The sequence below is a fragment of the Xiphophorus couchianus genome, chromosome 7 (assembly GCF_001444195.1).
Source record: "Xiphophorus couchianus chromosome 7, X_couchianus-1.0, whole genome shotgun sequence".
Lineage (NCBI taxonomy): Eukaryota > Metazoa > Chordata > Actinopteri > Cyprinodontiformes > Poeciliidae > Xiphophorus > Xiphophorus couchianus.
Window position 1 is genome coordinate 7,922,815 of NC_040234.1, and position 23,278 is coordinate 7,946,092.

The 23,278-nt window shown below is 43.1% G+C and overlaps 2 protein-coding genes across 3 annotated transcripts in view; one reads left to right on the plus strand and one right to left on the minus strand.

The window, feature by feature from the left end:
- Positions 1–19,486, plus strand: part of arhgef49 (Rho guanine nucleotide exchange factor 49) — a 44,562-nt gene extending 25,076 nt beyond the window's left edge. Inside the window, exons 3-9 of one of the 2 annotated variants that reach the window (XM_028023330.1) lie at positions 1,227–2,887; positions 9,362–9,563; positions 11,429–11,645; positions 12,488–12,492; positions 13,627–14,217; positions 15,048–15,193; positions 15,484–19,486. In XM_028023330.1, the coding sequence (XP_027879131.1) occupies positions 1,287–2,887; positions 9,362–9,563; positions 11,429–11,645; positions 12,488–12,492; positions 13,627–14,217; positions 15,048–15,193; positions 15,484–16,309 (3,588 nt within the window). In that variant the 5' untranslated portion in view covers positions 1,227–1,286 and the 3' untranslated portion in view covers positions 16,310–19,486. The remainder of the gene's footprint in view (positions 1–1,226; positions 2,888–9,361; positions 9,564–11,428; positions 11,646–12,487; positions 12,493–13,626; positions 14,218–15,047; positions 15,194–15,483) is intronic. The other variant, XM_028023331.1, reaches the window with a different exon arrangement.
- On the minus strand, positions 19,039–21,988 carry tsn (translin). Its single transcript, XM_028023332.1, has 6 exons — positions 21,766–21,988; positions 21,444–21,537; positions 21,258–21,354; positions 20,892–21,007; positions 20,728–20,807; positions 19,039–20,183 (listed from the first exon to the last, which is right to left on the minus strand). Exons 1-6 carry the CDS (start codon positions 21,829–21,831, stop codon positions 19,953–19,955), a joined length of 684 nt encoding a protein of 227 aa, XP_027879133.1. The 5' UTR covers positions 21,832–21,988; the 3' UTR covers positions 19,039–19,952.
- Positions 21,989–23,278: the final 1,290 nt, after the last annotated feature.

The window sequence follows — 23,278 nt, forward strand, 5'->3', positions numbered from 1 at the left end:
GTCAGAGGGAAAGAGCTGCCGAGCAGCTATCTTCATTACTGTCCCTTCAGCTTACTGCGTTCTTTTAACATCATATTCATTTCCCCCCCTTTTCTCCGTCCCATCTTTGTCTCTTGTAGCAGCTCCGTCTTGCACTATCTGTCTCTTTGTATCTGTTTCTCAATCGTCGTGTTTTAATAGCCTAGCAAGCAGAGCAATAATCCCTCTATTATTATTCCAGCTGCAAAGAGAGAGAGAGAGAAAGGAAAGGGAAAAAAACACTCGGGGGGGAGGGGGGGTAGACAGGGCACCATTTATACAAAATGAATGTGGTTGCTTTGGCGGAAGAAACACGCTTTAGGGGCAACATTTCTATCTCCTGGACTGTGGTTATACAATATTCATGGGTGCTGTTGTCCACCTGGTTGTGGAAGAACTCTGACAGATCCTTGTCATCAATGCAAAGGCCTGAAAAATTTGACACAAGTGCAGTTCGCAGTAAAAATAATCAAAAGCCTTCAACTTTGTCCACATTTATTGATCTTACAACCACAAACTTCAGTCTATTTTTTCAGATTTGATGTGACAGACTGACATAATGTGGTGAAACATTGTCGAATTGAAAGGAAATTTGTAGTATGTAACGGCACTTTGATACTGTTATTCTCTCAAATTAAATTAAGTGCAACCAATTTCCTGTAGAATTCACCCCAATAATTGGTAGAGTTAGATCATACAACTTTCCATCTTTTAAATATTTAATAGCTTATTCCATCGCTTAAAAATTAAAAAAATACGACACAACCGTACGCCTAGCAAGATATGATGTTCTGCAAGAAACTACCAAGAAATCCAACTCTGGGAGAGCTGCAGAGATCTGTAGCTCATACAGGAGAATCGAGAGCTACATTGACATCATTTAGCTCAAAGCATATTGACATGTTCGAATGGTCCAGTCAAAGTCCAGACTTAAACCCATTGCACATTTGTGACGAGATTTAAAAGTCAATGCACACAGTTGTTATCCATTCAATTTGGCTTATATTGGATGGAGGTGGCTATGTATAATGTTCCTTTCTCTTCGTATTGATGTGCAAATCTGTTGGTCTGTTGCATAAAATATATGAAGTTTGTGGCGGTACGATGAGAAGATGTGAAAAGTTGAAATGGTATATAGCATATTAGTGTTAAGAAAGTTTTTTTGAAACATCCTCATGATCATCATCATGTGCTTTTTGCCCCTGCAGGCGGCCATACTTGTTACCTGCCGACTGTGCGACTGAGGGCCTCTCACTCTGCCCACAGCCATGCCAGACGTGAAGCTTCCCCCACCATGTGACTACCCCTCCACTTCCTCTGTTGCACTCTCCGCCAGCTCTCCTGCTGGCTGCAGCTCTCCCCTGCACCTCAGGATCGACATGGAGCCCTGCATCGCCAACCTCCGTCTGTCCCCTGACCCCTTGAGCTCGTTCCCCCGCCACAGGCCCTTCCACGCTCTGTCGTACCCGCTGATGGCCAGGTGCAACAGCAGCACCTTGCTCACCAACTTGGGGTTGAGGTATTGTTCCAGCCGTCAGGGTACTCTGGGGGTAGAGCGAGGGCAGGGGGTGGTCCGGGGCTCCTGCATCGATGGAAGCCATGGCAGCAGGCCTTACAGGAGTATGGAGAACTTGAACTGGAACACCGTAGGAGATTCTGGCTTGTGTGCACTCAGTGCTGCACCTTGCAGGAGCGTGGACAGCGAGTTTATTTTACGGTACACCTCTAGCCACTGGTACGACGGACCACCGGATGGATCCGTGCTAGGTGCCCATGGGCTGGTACCCAACGCAGAGAGTTTAGCATTCTTTCCTCGACACGGGCTACCCAGAAAGGATCTGCCACTCTTCCCCCAGCTGCTGCTTCCAGGTGGTGTTGATGAATGGGATACAAGGAAGGAACTAAGGGAGAAACTCCGTCTGCAGAGTGCAAGATCCTCTGTTGAGCCTCTGAGGCCACTCCCAATGCGGCCTCAGGTGAACCCAAATGCTGTTGCCATTGAACGAGAAGGTGTGCATCAGGGAATTCCAACAGGCACTTGCTCTAGGCCGACATGCACAATGCGTACGTCTCCAGAGGAGATCAAGCAGGAGGTTTTGAGGCGTTTACAACTCAGGCGGCAGAACAGCAGCCCCAACCTGACCGTCCAAAGCTCTCAGACCAGCACAAAAGTAGCCCAGACGTCCTACACAACAGACAACATTGCAGGGAACCCAAGTGGGAGAGAGTCTGTCTGTGAGCGTCGTAGACCTCCTGTGGGGCGTCTGTACATCCCAACATTTGAGGAGTTTAAGAGAATGAGGCAGAAGGAGGGAAAGCAAAGCAAGGAGTCTACAGGACGTGAACAAGACCTACTGCAAAATAATGAATCCTTTTCTGATCAGACTGAGCCTCTGCTTGGACCCGGTGGAGTTCAGAAAGGTAATTCTGGAGGTGAAGAAGGCGAAGGTGTAGCTAGAATCGACGAGGCCCTGCAAACCGCCACCTCTACAGAGAAACCTGCTTCAATCACGACGACCAGTAACAGCACCACAGTTCCCACATTGTCCCGCGGCTCTGTCACCAGCAGGAACTCCCCCATCCGAACAGGCCCGTCTCCACGTTCACCCCTTCAACCCCAGGCTTGCACAGTCCAAGCCCAGGATAAAGCCATTGTTGTAGGAGATGAAGGGAGCGCCAGGCGCAGGAGGAGCAGTCTGGAACCAGCTGGGTCGGTTCCCTTCCTTGCCAGCAGAGAGAACTGGGAGCGTCCGTCCAGCTGCTGCCCGGCTCTACTTCTGGAGGGAACGGACCTGTCAAAGTACGGAGCCAAGATATATAAGATGAGGGATGGGCTCATCGGATCTGCACTGGACCTCATCAAGAAAAGGTTAGTCAGGCAGATTTACAGTATGTGGCTTAGCTTGTTAAGGTTTTGATTGAACTATAGACTCAGCAGAGCTAAAATACTAACGTATTATTTTTCCTAACATCATGTTACATTTGAAAAATATATCTAGCACTTTACTAAAATATATAACTTTTTTATGAATAATGTTTAAATATTATTTCATGCTCAAATAAAATGTAAAATTCTGTTTTGAAAACTAAAGTTAAAGTACTATTTTAAAGTATTTATTGTTTTTATCAACTACATTTCTCAGTTGTCTTGAACTAAACACCTGTTCACATTTTGGTAACTTACCCAAACATGTTGCAGTTCTACTACACCCTGCTGGCCTGGCATGGTACTGCACTGGGACTGACTAAATTATATGATTGTGAAAAATATTTCTACATCCCATTTCACACATCTAGAAGTCACACAGTAAATTTTCATTCATTTAAAGCCAGAGATGCTCAAAACTTTCTCCTTTATTATGCTTTTATATTATAATAAAAATCACTTAAACTAGATTTTAACAAACAATTAAAATTTCCCACTGTAAGTGTAAGATAATATTTAATTTTTAACCTTACATTTTCAATCTAGGACCATCGTTTTATTATTTCTGTAAAAATAATTTTAGGTTTTTCCATTTAACATTTTGCCCAGCTTTGAGCGCATCCAAACATCCTTGCTTAGCTGGAAAATTAATTGTTTTGACTACGCTTATTGCCCCAGCCTTGTAGCTGATACAGCGGCAGCAGCGATCTTAGCTTCATTACTGAGCCGTACGCACACAGCAGCATGTTTGTGTGCTATGCAGAACATGAGCGCCACATCAGCGCGTCGCACCTCCGTCTGTTTGAGGCCGCGCACGCTGTCTCGATATCAATTTATCTCACGTATTGTGCTTACAGCTGTCGGAGTTAACAGGGTTGGCTGTGCAGACGGGGCTGTGGGCGGGAGGCTGACATGAGGCACGGCAGACTGGAGGTCTGGCGGTGCCTCTGCAGACTCACTGTTTCCCTGCCGCTCCTCTCTCTCGGTGTCAGCTGTTGGCTGGATAGATGAATGTATCCATTGTAGTTTATCCCAATCAAGGGCAAACAGGATGATGGCATCATTTACCACATTGTCTTGCTAGTTATGCCTGTATTTATTGAGCTGTTTATTTATTTTGAGCATGTAGGAGCTGCTAAGTTTGGCCAGTTCAGTAATAAAATCTGAATCTCAGCCGTAGCCTGTGATAGATGAGAGATTTAGTGTATATTTACCTGGCTGTCAAGACTCTCCACTCACTGTCTCTTCTTTGTCTGCTCAGTTGGGAGGAAAGATGGATGTCTGTGGCTATATTGCGTGATGGCAGCAGTAAAATACCTACGTATACAGAACATTTGAAAATAGATGTATAGGTCTGCAGCTGTATTTGTTTTTATCAATGTGCATAACTAACGAGCCTGGCTATTGCCTTCCTGGCTATTTTGCTTGTTTAAAATCTTACTTGACTGCTCCGTCTGAGCTTTCACCCATTCACTTGGATTTCTGCAGAACAGGAAGTTGTAATGGCAGCGGAGGAAGTGAGTGAAGACGTTCAATCTGTGTTGGCCACACTTCCGATTATTGAATTTACATTAACAATGTCGGCTCGGTACCTCTCTTTTGCCGGTGGAGGACGGTTGTTTACAGCGCAGACAATTTCCGGAAATTGCTGGCGTCACGGACAAACGTTAGCTGTTGGGTAAAATTTCAAACTGAATCGTCCCGTGGGCTTAGGAGGTGAGGTCAATTTGACCCCGCAAGCTTTCTATCCTGTGCGAGGTCCAGACGGGTTTGCTCATCCTGAGCGTCACTCTAAGACACCAATTAGACTTGAATTATATTTTTAATATTGGAGCAAGACCTGAGAAACTCCTGCTAATTTATAAATTGCGTCGTTCTTAGCAATCCAGAACAAGAATCAAACTTGGGGAACCAACATTCAGCTTTATACTTTACTAATCTAGAACAAACTTAGAAAGTACCATCTGCTTAGCCACCCTGAATAGCTGGAACATTTTAAAGGGTAGTTTTTCTTTCGCTGTGCTTGTGTTGTTGTTTTTGTTTTTCTTCTAATAAATAAAACTTCTTCCTCTTCTTCTTCTAAGACCATGGGAGGGTTAAACTCTACGCCTCCGGGAAGCAATCGTTCCACTCAGACCCTCTCAATGAACCGAAGCGTAGAAAAATGCTGGTTTTCACCATGCTCATAGCCAAGCAAAACCTGGGAAAACTGTAAGGCACACCTCTGCCACGGTCTCGACTTTAACTCCATCCATCTTCCCATCAACTCTAGCTCCGGTGCCTGCCATAGCACAATTCTGCTGTTACCATGTATCTCTGGGAGGTAGTGTTTGCAGGATGATGTGTACTGCTACTTTTCCACTACTCATAGCATCTTACGTGTCACAAAGTCCGTTTTGGTCTGACTGACTCAAAATTACTTCTCGCTGTTGTTTTAATGAGACAAGGAGTCCTGTGTCTTGTGGCTCTGTGAGGCTGACTGTTGGAGAGCTGGCAATTTGCTTCGAAACTGCAATAAACGTTCAGCTTATCTGATGCTTTAAGATCAAGGAGCACTGGCCTGATTAAGGCTTGTGGAGAGCGGCGGAAGCGATCACAGTTGTGCGCAATCACTGCGTAATAGTTCAAGTGATGGGTTTTTTTGAAATAGTGGCATGAAAATTACAGATGTGCCCACCAGAGGTCCATAAGGAGAACCGCATGGCGCAATATTTCGTTCCAGTCGGAAGTTGCTCTGAGAAAACAAACAATACAGTTGGTTCCTGAGCCAGGTAGCTGATGAATTCATCCACTGAGCGAAGCTCGCTGACATGCAGCAGCTCAGAGTCAGCTCTGTTTGTTCCGACCGGATTCTTCTTTTATGTTAGAAAGAAAAAAAAATCCAACACACTTGGCTCTCTGGTGGTTTAAACTCCAACCTGAGGCTCAGGACACGTTTCAAAACTCGAAGATTTATTAATTAAACATGGCAGTCTTCTTTGTGATCTCCTGCACCCTGTGGTGTTTGGCTTTCACCCATAAGCCTCTTTGTTCAGGCGTATCATGCAGCACATTGTGCGTTCGGAGAATAATAGTCCTCCTGCTGCAGAATCCCTGCAATAAGCATGTTGTTCTACCTGGGAGGGTTATTAAAGGCTTCAGATGGATTAACGCATTAGAACTGCACCGCTGGGGAAACCGTACACTGCAATAAAAACGCATTGGCTCAGTATAGTGTGAAATTTGAAACAGTGTGTCTGCGGTGTATGTGTGCATGTGCTTCCTCTTTATTCATCGCCGTTAGACGTCACCACTTAAAGAGAAAGATATTGGATTCGTTTGGGTGATACGTGCGTCGGGTAAAATGACAGCCCGCCTAATTTTGTTGTCACATCGCGGCGCGCTGAGAGGTGATCCATCACAAACAGCGACTTCCTGATGAATTAAGCCACAGGTTATTGCTCCCCATGCATCATCCAGGTCGTGACAACTAATCCAGCGCATTGGGGGGGGAGAGGCCTTTTTAACCACAGTTTGAACCGACTGGACTCATCCGAGCTGCGTCCTCGGGGCCGCCGTTGGGCTTTCTGCCATGTTGGGTCTGGCTTGATTGAGACGATTGGGCACCTTCTCCGTGCTGCGCTGGCGTTTTGGATTCGATAACGGAGAAAGTGCAGGTCGAGTGTAGTTGAGTGAAAAATGTCTTCAGACTGCGGACCAGAAAAGAGGAGAGTCTAGAAACAGACCGTGTTAATATATAGACTTAATTTGTCATCTAAAGACACACCAAGAACTCTGATGTGGACGGAAGTTAAAACCTTGGTTCTGAAAGTAAAATGATAAAATAAAATTTTAAAAAAGGGGTAAAAACCAAAGTGATAAGGTATATCGTTGTTTCATATATTTTGGAAATGTTCTGCTGTGTCTCACAAAGGTTTTCACACCGTTTCACTTTTTCACTTCCGTACATTAAAATCAAAGTCTTCACAGTAAGGCTGAAACGGTTAATCGGATTAATCGGGGTGAATCAATTACTGAAGTAATCGTCAACTAATTTAGCAATCAATTATGAAAGTTTTGTTTTTTATGTGTGATGATTATTATGATTTTTGTTTTATTTCTTACTTTCTTCTCTCATATTTCACCTGTTTGAAATAAATAAATTTCATTTCATTTCAAGCCAAAAATGGGCGGCTACAGATCACAAAATTTACATCAGTCAGGATTTTCAGTCACTGGACTGGATTGAGCGATATAAATACTTTTTTATTGTTTTAAATAAAAAAATGACTTCTTCATGTTTTCTTTCAGCAATGGCTGTCTTAGGCATCTATTATTTATCTTCACAGTCACATTTCGGATTGCTTTAGTCTCTGATCGGCTCTCAGATGCATCTATTTTAGCCTTAGGATGCAAACCACATGACTAAACAACCTCAATATTGAGAAGAAAGTCAATTTCAGGGCACAGACTTCATCATAGTCTGTCCGTTTAGAAACACAAACCTGTCTAATTTAAGTAGTACAGAAATCTCTAAAATAATATGTCAGGGGGGGATTTTTTTTTTCTTTCCCTTACAAGAATTGCAACAATATCTTCCTCTGCGGTCGTGACTTCTGGACCACAAAAGTCACGACCGAGGCTCACCGGGGTTTGAAGAACCAGATCAATAAGCTAGTGGGATGTAGAGTTGAGAATTATGCTACAAGCAGAATTTAAAGACGTGTGCATTATTTTATGGCTCCGTTAATCGATGGTTATTTACTACAGAGCTTACACATTTAATAATAGCTTTGTTAAATGTGTAAGCTGGTAGTTTTTTGTTTTTTTTTAAATCTGCAGACGTCCATACAAGATAAAACATAGACACTGCAAATGTTTTTTCTTTCTGCAGAATTGCTAAAACCAAAACACAAATGATTTAAAAATGTGCAAATCAGGGACGAAGAGAGAGAAAGGGAGGCTTGTTACAGTTCATGTCAGTATTTCCTATTGCTAACGTTGATGTATTACAAAGAAATGTGAAGTAGTCAATACCAAGTGATACAAAAAGAATTAAGAATTTGGAGTTTTTCTTTATTATTTTTTATGAGCAAATATCTGAAATCTGTTTCCCTTAAACAAAATCCAGTGCAAAAAAAGTCACTGAACCCTAACCTGATGCATTTTCCTGACAGAATGGCCCAGTTAAAGTCCTGATCTCAAGCCAGTTGAGAGCCTTGAGCAAGACTTGAACATTGATGCTCAATATTGAATTGGAATTTGAAATGTACCTATTGATTTGGGAGCACGCTAATTAACATTTCGGTAAATGTGGCAGGATTTGCCAAATGGCTATTTTTCATACAACGTGAAATTTGCATCGCTAAAAGCAAACAAAGATAATACAAGATAGGATCAAAATAACTTTATTACACAAATTTAGTCAATAAATACAAATCAGTACAAACAGTAAATATAAAACAAAGGAAAATACAACATATTTCTTTCCAAAAAACCCCCCAAAACTATAAAATATTGTTCAAATTGACTGAGCTGGAGAATTTCTGTCTCTAGTTGTGCAAAGCAGGTAAAGATACTTTAAAATAATTACAGATGTGGCTGACTCTTATTGGCAGACAAGTTTTGGTTTCCATCATTTCATTCCTCTTTTACAACTATATATTATGATTTTCTAGGTTGATTACATAAAATCCCAATAACATAAATTGGGATTTGTGGTTAAAACATACCAGAATGTGTAAAAATTTATAGAATGCAGATGCTTTTGCAAGATTATGTTTTGTATTAGGCACATGAACATTTGCAGAGTAATTTCAGCTCAGCTGTTTAGCTTTTTCTTTTTTTGTTGGTGAGGTTGCATCAGAGCCTCTAATGGTCGTGTGCGGTGAGCGTATAACTGTCCAGTTATCAGACAAAGGATGAACGATGGGAAGGTCTGTTCTTGTATGCAGGAATTACCCATGTGGTCCCGGGGTTCAGGTGTTAATATGCACTGATGTCCCTAATTACTATCCCTCTGAGGCGGAGGAGGAGAGCAGGGGTATTGATTGAGGTGTTTGGGGGGTTGGAGGAATGATGGTGGAAGAAGAGGAGGAGGAGGATGGGTGTGGAGGACAGTCGACTCAGCAGGGGAGCAGAGGGTGTGTGTGTGTGTGTGTGTGTGTGTGTGTGTGTGTGTGTGTGTGTGTGTGTGTGTGTGTGTGGAAAGGGAATGACAAGGAAGCTGTTTGCTGACAAGCATTTCTCCAGAATGATAATGCCAGCCCTCCTCTCTCTGCTGCATGCTCACTGTTGTTTTTTTTTTTTTTTGCCTTTTTCCCCCCTCCCACCGTCAAATTCCCTCCTTTTATTCCACATTCAAATCCTCTTCTTCCTCATCCATCCATCCCTCTTTACCTCCGTCTCCCTCCTTTCCCCCCCACACCGCCTTGCCAGCTGCAGTGCAGAGATCTCCGCCGAGGCCCCAGTCAAGCTGTCAGGTGACCGGGACGGAGGCTGTGACATCACCGCCCCCTCGCCCGACTGTCAGCCTCTCGCCGTTGCCATGGCAACGCCGACAACGGCCTGCAGAGCTGAGGCTGGCGACGAGGCGTCTGCAGGAGAAGCGGCAGGAGAAAGGGAAGAGGCTGGAGAATGCGTAAGAACCTTTCATTTTGTTGTTGTTGTTCTTGTGTTATATGCTTTTGAGATGTTGTTTGAGCTCATCTTGCCGCTCGCCGACGTCGTTCTGCAGCAGAAAAAAAGAAAAAAAAAGCAGAAGTGCTCGGATTTATTGGTATTCAGGGATGGCTGGGACGAGCAAGGAGACTGCGACACACGCGCACACATATGCACATTTCTCCTGGATCCTTTCTATGCAGAGGCATTTCATCTCAGACAAGAGCAAGCATGCAGCGCTCCGTCCTCCAGCTGCAGCTGCGGCTCGCAGTCTGAGGAAGGAATAAAAAGCAGGATTAGGACGCCCCTCTGGCGCCGGGGTTGCTGCCGATAAGTCGCCTCTTCATTCCTTTTGGCCGCGGCCAGCATCGAGCCCCTCGCTGCATCTGCGGATCGGAAGGATCCCCCGACTTGCTTCCCCCATGCTGCATGTCTGGAGGTAGTTTTATCAGCAAACAGATGTCGAGGCGCGTTTTTCTCTCAATTTCCATCTCAGATTTCTGCAGCTTAGCTTGCCCCTGCGTTCCCAAAGTAATGGCTGCTGTCTGATCGCTCGGTGGAATATTAATTATTCTTCTTCGTTTTTACCTGATCACAGCTAGCTCTGTCTGTATCGCAGCTCTCTGATGTAAAAGGCAGGCCAGTCTCAGTGCCCCTTTCCTGTCAGCAGGTAGCTGTCAGAGCGTTGGATGTAAAGCCAGTGTCATCCATCCATCCTATTCCTATGTAAAGTGCTGAGATAAGCAGGACTGAACTTTGCTCCTCAGGTGAATCTGAGGATTGTGTTTTGTTTTGGGAATTCCTCTCATCACCTAAAGAAAAGCCCAGGAGACTCTCACTCAGCAGCTGTTTTTTTGGGTTTTTTTATCTGTAAGGCTGTTTGAAGTAGTGATAAGAGCATTGTTTTATGTGTGCTTACAGTCTTTGCCAGACAGTTCGTTCTGCGTCTGAGAATGAAATTTGGATTCCTGTCACTCCCGCGAGCCGGGATCAGAGGCAGAAGTTAGAGCTGTTATGTAACGCCACCATCACAGCAAAACGTTGTGACGCCGCACAGGAAGACTCTCTCCACAGACAAATATATATTCACTGCACACAGCGATACAATTCAAACATCCATTTCCATCGGCATTGACGATTATGGGGAACAGCTATTGGAAACCCAAAATGCAATTTGTCACAAAATATTCAGCCTGAATACTTGAATGTTGTGTCATTGATCTACGCCATCATGGAAGACGATTGCTGACCTCACCGTTGTCCAGCAGACAGCTTATGTCAGAAATGGCTGGGCCTTCGCAGAGTTCTGCACCTAAACATAATAATGGAAAGTTTAACTGAAGGAAAAGGGAGGTCGACAAATGGTAAAGGTCCTGTACTTGTATTGCGCTTTAACTAGTGCAGAGGAATCCAAAGTACTTTACACTGCATTCGGTCATTCTCTCATTCACACACACATTCGCAGTCTGATGGAGGTAAGCTACTTCTGCGAGCCACAGCTGCCCTGGGGCAAAAGCAAAAAAGATGCAAGAGGGATTACTGCAGAAATGTGAAGCAATACCTGTTTGGGACTTATCAGCACCTCAACTAGACAAAAGCTCATCACCTGAATGAGTAATTCATGCAAATGAAGCCCTGGCTAAATGTTGAGTGGATAACTATAATGAATCTACGCAAGAAGAGTCGCTTTTTTGAATTGAATGACTGAGAAACACCAGGTTTCAGGCTGTATTGCTATATATATCGAGATGTTCCTGCATGCACACAAGGACTATTGCTCCATTTCACCTGTTGCCAGAGAGATGCGACCATCCCATTGATCCTCGTGTCCTTTCCGTAACGCAGCACGCGGGCCTGGGTTGCAGGCGCTCCAGCTCGGACGCAGCCTACGAGCAGGCGGAGACGGTGAGGGCGCAGCGTGAGTGTCGCCTCCGGCCCCACTACAGCGATCCCATGCCGGCGGACGCCTCCAAACGCAAACAGCTGGAAATGAAGATCGCCGCCGCTGCCCGGATCCATAGTCACCGCCGAGATAGGGACAGGGACAGAGACAGAGACAGTGGTAAGTAAAGACCAAATGTGTCAAATGGAGCAGTGAAGTTGTTAGGTCTCAGGGAGTTATGGGTTATCTTAAAAGTAGGTTGGGCTAAGGGATGAAGAATGATGGGATTAGCTATAAAGGAGGCAACAAGCCTCCTTTATAGCTAGGAGGTTGGGTTGAGGATATGATGTATGAAGTAAGTGGTAATGAGGGATTTAGGAAGTAAAACTTAGATATGAAGAAGGTAGATGTGAGGGCTGCCAGGATGATGGGTGAAAAAGGTACGCATGAGGGCTATAGGGGTAGTGAAGGAGTTTGGGATGAGGTTGGGATAAGGGATGAATGTTGATGTAGGTCGGAAGAAGGAATTATGGAAAAGGACTGAATGAGATTGGGATAAAGAATGGGAGTTTGAGGAGGTTGGGGCAAAAGATGAGGATTGAAGGAGCAAGGGATAAGGCGTAAGTGTTAACTGGAGTTGGCATAAGAGATGAGCAATGATGGCTGAAAGAGTAAAAGATGAGGATTTAAGGCTTAAGGAATAAGGAATTAGGGTTGAAAGGGGTTTGGATAAGAAATGAGGATTGAAGGAGGTTGAGGTAAGCAATTAGAGATGAGGAACAGAGGCCATGGTGTCTCTTGACGAGGTTGGGATGAGGACTGAAGGGAAGAACAGTAGAGAGTGAGAGTTGGTGAGGTTGAAAGAAATGCCTTAGCATTAGCATGAACAGTGCTGAACAGATGAGCATAACTCTAAAGACATGAAAAGACATGAACACTATCTAAACTTCTGAGCAGATACACTACAAACATGTTTTATGAAAGTAAGATATTCGGCTTGACAGTTTTAGTTGTTTTTGAAGACAGTAGATGGCGTAATCAGGATTATATCTGTATTAGGAATCTTTTTAATAGCTACAATTTTAATTGACAAAATTCAATGTCTTTACTGACGTCACAAATGTAGTTATTTACCCGCTGGGGGTGCGAAGGCTCAGTTTGCGTAACACTGATTATATTTAGAGCGTTCCTGACTTTTTCTTCGAATGTACAATGCGTAAATGTCACAGACAGAGAGTAATCGATGGCGACTGTCAGATACTAGAGTTGTGGCCTGCTTTCTTTTTTTCAATGGTTATGTAAGGATTTCCAGGCAGTGTGTGCTGTCATAATAGCGCGTCCTGTTTTTATATCACCCCTCATAAATTCCCACTGTCTGCCCCCGCGGCCTTGACGTCAGCTACATCATTGAGGGTTCACTGACTTTCCGAGTCGATTTATCTTTCATGTAGAAACAACCCACTGCCACTTCAAAAACCACGGCTCGGTCTTTTATTTGAGCTGACTGTGTGACATTTTGTGTCCCCATTTCACCCCTCGTCTCGTCCAGGGAAGCTGTATTCCTCGGTTACTGCCCCCATCTGATTTGTCTTAGCGTCTCTTAAGGAACTCGGTGCTTACTCATCCGAATATTTTGACTTTTCCATCCAGTCGCTCACCTCCCCCCCCCCCCCCCCCCCCCCTATACATTTACTGTTCCTCTCCATCAATCGAAGCTCTTAGCCACAGAATGCTCGAATCCCAGTCAATATGGCACACCGGATGTTAAGACGACCGTGTCTCTCTCACAGAAATAGAAAATCAAGAGTACATTTATTTTCTTGGCAGAAAAACATATCAACCTTTCATTTTTGTTTATTTGCCAATGCAAGCTTACAGGAGATATTTAACACCTTCTGTCTGTCAATATGTGTCGATGCACAATGGTAGTGAGCTTTTTGATCCATATGGCCAAAGGTTAAGTTTCCACTGGAGGGCTGAGCATCTACCTGTTATAGAAATATGATATCTGTAATAGTTTGTACTTCTGGACACTACTAGTAATTAATTGTCTTAATTTCAATCTGAGTCTATTAGGCTAGCTGGAGTCAGCGCTATGATCTTACCAGATAGTTGATTTAAAATTATAGTTCCTAAAAAGTATTGTAATTTCTTCCTTCCAGCTCCAGCAGCAATCCGCGGTCACTCTGAGCCGCCGGGCGAGGAGCGTCAGGCGGTTCTGGGCGTGAGCCGCTGCGGGCAGCACCGCTGGAGCACCATCAGCAGCCTGAGCTCAGACAGCGGAGTAGTGGGCCTGAGCGACGAGCGGGACGAAGAGGACCGCGAGCCCCGGCGCCACCGCAGAACCAGGGGGGCAGAGGTGGAGCGGGTGGACAGCGGCATCGGCCCGGGCCTGTCCCGCACCTGGAAGAGGCCGTCCGCCTCTCTGAGGGCGTGGGAATCCCAGAGGCCGTGCCCCGACTGCGGACAGAGAGACGGCGTCTCCAAAGAGCGGGGGGAGCGGATGTGCGAGCGCTGCTCCAAGCTGCGGACCGAGCGCAAGGAGGCCATCTTGGAGTTCTTGAACACCGAGTCGAGCTACGGCGAGGACCTGCGGATCATCAAGGAGGAGTTCTACTGCCCCATGCAGAGCGCCGGGCTGCTGACGGCCGAGCAGCTTGCTGTGGTGTTCGGTAACGTTCAGGAGCTTATAGACGTCAACGACCGCTTCACTGAACACCTGCAGGACAGCATTGATCAGGCCTTTGACCAGGTGATCTTTTTATCTATTATGAACACACAAACGATGTCCACAACTTCATTGCATCAATCCTTCGCAACCACAAGCACAAATCTAAATATGCAAATGTATGTAGGTGCAATTTTATTGTGGTGCATCATTTGTTTCAACCAAAACAGCCCAGGTGCTGTTAGATGAAACTTCACTCAGGTTTTTTTTTCTGTATCTCCAGCGCCGGGTTTGCAACACTTCATTAACTTGTTTAAACCTGGCAACTTCAACGATTCCCTGCAAGCCGCTGTTTTTCTTGATTTTCTTCTGTAGTTTCCACTATTTATAAAGACCTTTTTGGGAACTTGTTTGTCAGTTGTACATATAATCTACTTTGTTTAAATAATATTAATTTCAGTGTATCTCTAGTGGGGAAAAGGAAAAGTAAAGAGAGTAGACATAGATTGTAGCATCAAACCTTACATACAGGGAAAAGGCGCAGGTAAACACAGAACCACCAGACCAGGTGTACTTTCAGCAACAAAAAACACAAGGTGTAGAGAGAGAGGGAGGAATCTTTAGGCACTTAATGATTTGATTCCAGAAGGTTATGATGGAAATATAAATCGGTTATAGTCTCAATATGTTGTGCAAATGCCTCTTGATGAGTCCAGAACCTTTGAATTACGGCTCTTGTCCATGTATTTCTACCTTTGGTGTAGAAGGTGAAGGATTTTGGTTATGTTCGCCATAAACTAGCCACACTTATGTCCACCTGCTGTTGAAGCTCTGGGTGACTGTGACTGGATGACTTAGAGTCTACGACAGCGGTGACGTTTAATTTGAATTGCCTGTGTGTGGTTTGTTTCCAGGGTGACGACGACCTGCTGACCGTATACATTGGAGAAATCTTTCTAGAGTTCGTCAACATGCTCCCAGCCTTCCAGACCTACTGCCTGCAGCAGTCCACCTCGGTCAATATGCTCAACACTCTGGAGAAAGAGAAAGAACTGCTCAGGTACTTAACAACGACCCATAGCTGTTCTCCCTGCTGGGCTGTACGATGGAAAAGCTGCTCTGGGAGCTTTCTCCTGTTTCTGCCACAGCTGCTCTGTGTAATTCTTAATGGATAGGACAGTGAGTTATCACTTATTCAGAGGAAGGTCTATTTTGAGAGCTAAGCTGCAATGATTCATCTTTTCAGACAGAACCACATCTCAGGCTCTTCTATAACACCCATTAATAAAGTTTTAATTTTCCCAAGACATGCGACGGCTGTACAAATGCCCGCCCTCTTTCTCATTTCAGAATATTCCTGGATGTTTCCCAGAACGACAACACCGCACTGCGTCGTATGAACTTGCGCTCTTTCCTCATGGCGCCGCTCCAGCGCGTTACCAAGTACCCACTTTTGTTGAGCCGCATCATTAAGGTCACTCCTGAATGCCACCCGGACTACGCGCGCCTCCGGGAGGCCAAAAGTCGAGTGGAGTCCCATCTGGAGCACATCAACATGAAGACCAAGCAGGAGGGTAACGGTGTCACCTGGTCCCTGCGCTCGTTCCGTCGCGACAGCCGCAAGAACCGGGAGGTCATCAACATCGAGATGCGAGAGGTGTCAATGAAGACCGTGGGTTGGGCAAGAGAAAACACCCGGTTCGTCATGGAGGGACCTCTCCAGCTGTCCCAGCCAGCAGATGGTCAGTGGTTGAAAAAGGGCAGCAAGGCCCTCAAGTTCCAAAACGTGCAGAGTCTACTGATGGTGAGGACACAGAGGGGCGGCGACTCCCCAGGGCAGGCCACCGACGTCGGACGGCAGGGGGAAGACGCGGGGGAGAGCGTTCGAGATGGAGTGCTGGTCTTAATCAAGGACAAGAGTAGTGGGAAGTTTGCAGTGCTGAGAGAGCCGATCCGTCTCGCAAACTGCGTGGTGTCATCAGATCCGGACTGCGAGGACACCTTCGAGGTCCTCGACATCTGGCGGGAGTCGTTTGTTTTCCGTGCCTCGGACAAATCCCGTACCCAGCAGTGGTTCCATCAGATGAAGAGGTACGCCCGAGACTTGGGCTCCTGGAGGAAAAGGCGCAACGCTTTGCCTAACATCATGATCAACGCCAACCAGACGCGTTCCTGAGGCTAGCCTCCACCACCTTGTTGTTCCACTGTAAATAACCCCAATCTCTCAACTCCAGAAATCCGATTGCAACATCTCCTGAGTAACACCGCTGTTCTGACGTTTTACATTTCGGTAAACAATCACACAATCTGTCTCACATTGTGTGTGAGAAAACGTAGCACTTTTTCCCCATATGAAGCAGTAAGTGCGCCATATAATTGTATGTAGATTTCATTTTGAAGCTGTTACAAAAAAAAAAGAGAGATAAATACCAGTTTTTTGAACGACCAAAAAATACTTGGGCTGTTCTTGAAAGCCTTGATTGTAAAGACTGTTGAGTACCTAAAGGTGTGTTTGATGAATAGCATGACTGAACATGACTGGCTGCAAAAAAAGAAGAAAAAAAAAACTATTATGGCATTTTTATACAAGACAGTGAGGATTGCAGACATTTTTGGTAAGAGACGGTAAAGATGTCTTCAGTTTTTTGGTTGTTTTTTTCAGTGGTTTATGTTTTGTTGTCACTGCCCTTTTATCTTTGTGTGCTGCCCTCTACTGTCTGTAGGCGGCATAACAACTTTCACTGCCAGAGATGCAGTTGAGCAGAGCCTCTCCATTAGGCTGAAAACAGACCTTTAACATATCTGTAATTCAATGGGATTTCATGGAACAGCAATAATCTCAGCCAGTTTAACAAAGTAGCTACTTTATATGCAGTTAATTCCCTCTTAATCTGCAGCTGGTCCTTCTGTTTTATGTTACTGGGCATTGTGGCAGGTTTGATGATTAATGCGTCGCTTCGTTATTGCGACTCCAAGAAAGCCCCTGTTTTCGTCTTTAAAACCGAAATCATCCTGTTGTCATGAAATCAAGTTTTGAAAATTGTGTTTTATGGATAGCATACAAGACTAGTCAGAGATGCACCAAGAAAGTCTGGCTACAGATCTGAATTAGTCCATTTTGAACCCATTGACCAGGTAGTCAGAATCTCAAATATCCAATGTTTTGTTCTGTCACTTGAATGCACCACACCTCAGTGCGGGCACTCCTGTTTTCAGGATCTGAGGTGTTAAAAATTTAGTCCAAGGGGGAAAAAATCTATTTAAAAACAAATTCATTTCTATGATATTGTGAGACACTTTTATGATTCATTCAGACTGTGAGAGAGCAAGACTTCCATCAGATAACAGGAAGGCTAAACGTTTTACAGCAAAGTTGCTTTGTGTAATTAGATGGCACTCTTATACTCTGTCTGTGATGGATTATGCAGGATTTCGAAATGTTGGCTGCCTTTTAGAAATTAAATACAAGATGCTCAAAATGGTTCAAATAGTCAACTCCGTGAATTTTATGTCATTTTAAAATCGTACATTCCTGCTTTTCTGTGACTTCTGTGTCACACATGGCGTGGCAGTTCCCCCAGTCCAAATATAAATATCTGTTCATTGCAGAATGGATAATAAAATATATTGAATTCTGTTCTTAGAGAAATTAAATTAGTGTAAAATTGCTAAAGGCATTTCAAAGCTTTACAAATGCTGGGGATTGTATGTCGGCCACAAAACGGTGCATCTCTAGTACTAGTCGGCCTCTTTGTTTGTCAAGGGCAGAGTTTTTCATCCATGTACTCAGTGCATCGGCAGCTGCATAGATTGAAACTGTAATAGGTGCACTTTTATTTCTTTAATTAACTACAAGTTGTTTTTGTCACTACATAATTCAAATATTTTCCTCAGCTCTTTTTAAAAGTTCATGGAGAAAGAATTGCACTTAGACCCTGAAAACCAAAGTCCTTAAGTATTGTAGTCTTACACTTTACACAATTATGATTATAAATAGAAAAGAAAAATCACAATTTACCATTTTATTTTCAAGACGTGACCCATTTCGGTTTTTCGGCTCATGTCTAATTGTCTCATTGTCATAAAAAGTAAGCATTCTCTACGAAGGCTGAAAAACTCTGCTCACCTGACGACCCCAAGGCTGGAAGAGAGCGTCCCGATCATGTCACCATGACAGGTTATTAACTGTGTTCTGAGACCAGCAATGAGCTGTTGTGCCTTTTCTACTTTATTACTGTTAGACGAAGACTGACAAATTCGCAATCTTGCCACAGTAGCATTGATCTCCTCTAAGCAGACGAGCCTGCCCTCTGTCTGCACTCACAGGCAATATAATTATTCCTTTTACAGTGAACTGCCTTCTTTTTTCAGTGTTTTTTAACCAATGTTTTTTGTTGTTTTTTTTTACTTTTGAAGGCTTTAGTTTGAAGCACTTTATATTTAAGTGAAAGATTCCTTCATTGGCGAAGATATTGGGTTGACTGGGCACATCGAGACAAAGTCGGTCAAGCCGATAATTTCAGACCATTGCTGTTGTGTTTATTATAAAGTAGCATTAAGAAGAACATATCACTGTTTTGGAGGGCAGAGCTGCTCGACTCCACACTAAGGCTCATTTGCTGTTGGGAGGACAAAAAAAAAAACATCTCAATGTAAGAAAACACCTGTAGAGTTGCCTATGATTTATTTACTTTCCCCTTTTGGTTTGAAACCTCTGTATTATTTCTCTATTGTAATATATTGTGAATTATATTAAAAAAAAGATTTTAAACACTTTTTTCTTGTTTTTTTTTTTCATCTCTGAGGAGAAACACATTGTTAGAACACAAAATGCTGTAATATTTTTGAAGCACAGGATGAGAAACTTTATTTTCTTTTCATAGAAAACAATCTTGCTCCACTACAGACAATAAAAAAATTTACCTTTATTTAAAAAAAAAAAAACATAAGCCATGTAAGACACCATTTCTTTTCACTACTTCCTAACACTAAACAACAGAAATAGCTAAACAGACAACTGGCAGTTTCAAAAAAGTTTGTAACTACAGGTCATTTAATGAATCAGTTTGTTCTTATTTTACGGTGAAGTGCAACGCTGTCATTTCTTTGGCTTTTCACTCCTTGAGTCTCACAAAAAGTACAAACCAACCATCAGGATTTGAACTAAAAAAAATAAAATCTGACAAACTTGACAGTGTTAGTGGACCCAACGATTTAAGTTTGTATTTATTGGATGAAAAACTTGCTTTGTGAACCAGACGTGGTAACTTTTGAACCTTATGAAGACTCCAACTGATTAAATCACCTAGTAAACAGCTTTTTTTTTTTTTTTTTTTTACAAATTTATCATTTTGACAAGAGAAATAGAACACAACACAGAACAAAATGATTGAAACACTCAAACGATATCTCTGACAGTCTTCCCAAACAGGGCCCTGTTGCAAATCTGAACGAACGGTGAAATACAATGACGCTGCAACACAGGAACACGTTTCCAAAACTTGCAACGAACTAAACCTTTAATCTTAAACTACTGAATGAGAACGCCGAGATCCTCTTAACGCCTCTGCTGCCTTTCTGACAGACTGACATCCATGTGAACTACCGCTCCCGCATGCATTTGCACAAATACATGCTGAAACACTCGCACGCATACACAGACACACCGTCTGTCCTTGGCTGCTGGGGACCTCAGGCAGATCCCTGAATCTCCGACTTTCCAGGTCTCCAACCTGCGGCAATCATGCAGAAGGTCCTGCAGCAGGAAGCAGCTGCCAACACAACCCCGCCCCAACAGCAAACCAACGACGCTCCTCGTTCTACTTGTCTCCGCCAGACTCGGGCTCCTTCGCCAGACCGCGGATGGACAGGTCGTAGACCACCTCTTCGATCTTCTTCACGTCGTACTTCAGACCGTCGTAGCGCTTCCTCAGCGGGTCGTTCTTCAGGTTGAGCAGGCGGAAGCCCGAGTCCAGCTCGTTGATGAAGTTCGAGATGCGGAGCGGCCGGCTGTAGTCTCCCGCTGTGACGCTGTTCACCGCTAACCGCGACTGGAGGAGCAAAACAAGTTCAATGTGAAGTTACTGAGTTTCAAAACCTGCCTACAAACACTGGGGTATACAGGACAAAGTAAAACACAAAGTAAATATATAAATCTGATCTTATGAAATTTATCTGCAAAATATATAATTGTCAGATTATTATTATTTTGCCTGATGTCTCCAACAGCTATGTACTTCCCACTACAAGAATTATACAGCTGGTTTATAGACAGACTTGGTTAACCTCAGAGAGCTTATAAAGGCCTGAAATGAGTTCCGGTATACTAGGTCTTAAAGCTACAGCTCACAATAGAAATCTCCATACAAATCTTCAGCTTATAAAATCAGATGTGAGCTGAAGACATTATTTTATGCATACATAACCAGTTTTCATGGATGCATCATCATCACTATTTGGCAACTTTCAGCTGCCTTGTGCTCAATTTATTCTTTACACATTTCTTGACTTTGATCATGTAACTCAATACAACTACTGCAACTCACAAGTCAGAAATTGACAAAACACTGTCGACGTCAGCAGCACACCACTCACCAGTTCACTGGCCATTATCAGCACTCCAGCCAGGAAATCTTCAACGTCCAGGTGAAAGCCCTTCTCTCGCACAACTTCAACTGCCAGAGAGATGGGAGGGGGGAGAGTTAGGCGGACCTTCTCACTTATAAAGATGTGGCTCTAAAAGAGAACATGGCGCCTACTTCCAAGTATCTGAGCCGCCTCCTCCCGCGTGACGAGGGCTTCACTTTCCAGGTAGACGGCAAACGCCGCTAAGAAGACCAAACGCTGCAGGACAAACCGCCAGTGTTCATGGAACCTGAAAAGGCGAATGAAATTAAAACCTTTAAAATGTCGAGGGTCAACAAGTATACAGGTGAAAACAAAGGAAGGTTCTAAATCTCATGAAGAAAAAAAAAAAAAGAATGTGAGATCACATCTTATAAACACTAAGAGACGAAAAGCGAAAAGTTTGAGAAATTTCTTGCAGTGTATATTTAATTTTAGGAAACCTACACAAGGAAATGCTTTTTCCTAATTACACATATTATGTCCAAAGTGAATCCCACCTGTAATACTGCTCAGCGGGAAATTTGGTTTTGAGCTCAGCCAGGTGCGTCCTTACAGTGCAGAACAACTCCCGCGCCCTGGCACATTTACTGGGAACTTATGAGAGGGGGGAAAAATATGGCTTTAAGACATTCAACACTTTAGAAGAAACTAACATGGCATTGCAAATTTTCTCCAAAACTCACTCTCTTTGAACCCAGATGGCTGGTGAACACTTTGAAGCACCGTAAGGATTTCCCTGGCGGTCTGCTCCAAATTCTGGACCACCTTGCGAATATCCTGTGACAAATACATTATAAACATGGACACAAGAACAGCAGCGTGAAACATAAAGAAAATAAATATACACGAGTTAATATAAACCAATAGAAAAACACAGAAGAGAGTAGTTTTAAAGTGGTGCAGCTTAATAAACTAGATTTCTGTTGTGTTCCGTTGCAGAGAGACAGCCAGTCCGGGGAAACATGTTAGCTTAGCAGCTAATGCCGATAGCAGCTTTGCTCGTACCTCTCTGACGTCCTGGTCGGCGCTCAAGAATCCCTGGATGTAGCTGAACATTTCGGTCACAGACATTTTCTGAACGCTGGGAAATTACCGGATAAAAACAAAAAGCGCCCAAAGAAGCAAACAAACAAACAAAAGAACAGCAGCTAGCAGCTAATAAGTCCCAACATCAACGTGCAAGCCCACCGTCAGGATTGCTTCTTCTTCTTCTGTTGCGTTTTATGGCCGTTTACAGACTTTGTGCATTACCGCCATCAACTGGACGGAGATGTAACTTCAGAAATGAATGTGTTACTATACATCTTCAAATAATAAATTTTAAAAAAAATTACTAAATTATATTCATACTTATACACTCACACACCCATACATACTAAATCCTCTCAGCTAATTTTTTATTATTGTATCTTTTAAATATTTAATAATTGCTTAAATTATGTAATGTGGTCAGGTTTGCCTCAGTCAGCGCGTGGAGATGACGTCACCAACACTGACGTCATCCCGCTTTTTCTGTATTAAAAAATAATAAAATACGAAACTTGACTGCAGTTGTTGAGGTTGGACTAGTTAACTCAATTAACTGTATACGTATACATATATATATACACATATATATACATATATATATATATATGTATATATATATATATACAGTATCTCCTTCTTCTTCTTCTTCTTATTATTATTCAAAATTAATATCTACATAACCCAAAATTGTCTCGTTTATCCAACATATAAAAGTTATTTGAGGAACATGATGCTTGTGAATGTTTAAATGCCATAAAGTGAAGCAACGGCTGTCCTTTTTACTTGGCTAACTTCAATGATCAACTTTGACCTTGCGGTAATATTTCTAGGATCAGATTTCATGTTTGGACTTGGATCAATTTTATACATACATCTGGTGTTGTATGTGACGTGTCCTTAGTCTTAATTAGATTTATTGTAAATGATCTGATGTACTGAAATGTCAAACAGATTTTACACAAATTGTAATTTTTGTGGGACAGTTTACACATTTACTGAGTTTTAATGTAGTCACCTGCCTTCTGTCTCTCTTTTTTTAATCTTAACAAACACGTCCTGTTGGAAGGATTTGTCAATTTTCGGAAATAGTTTAATATACTGTTTTTGAAGCCCAGAAATTAGATTACTCCTCTTTTACCTGCTTGGGTTTGATGTCATGGAAAAACATGTTGCATTACCTCATTCCCTCTGTTGATGGCGCTACAGCAGAACAGTTACACGCGTTGCCTTCAAGTACCGCTAAAAAAAAAAAGAGTCACCAAGAGCCAAACAGATTTTTATCACTGCCAATCAGAAGATGAAATGAAATGATGAAATGTTCCTGATTATAACAATGTTGTTATTAATCAGCATTCAGTGGTTTAATAAAATAAAATATTATACAAAAGTGTATCTTAAGAAAAATGTAAAACAAAATATAAATCAAAATAATCTTGATAATAAGTTCAAATGTAATTAATTTAGCTATCTTTTAGCTGTTTAAGTTACA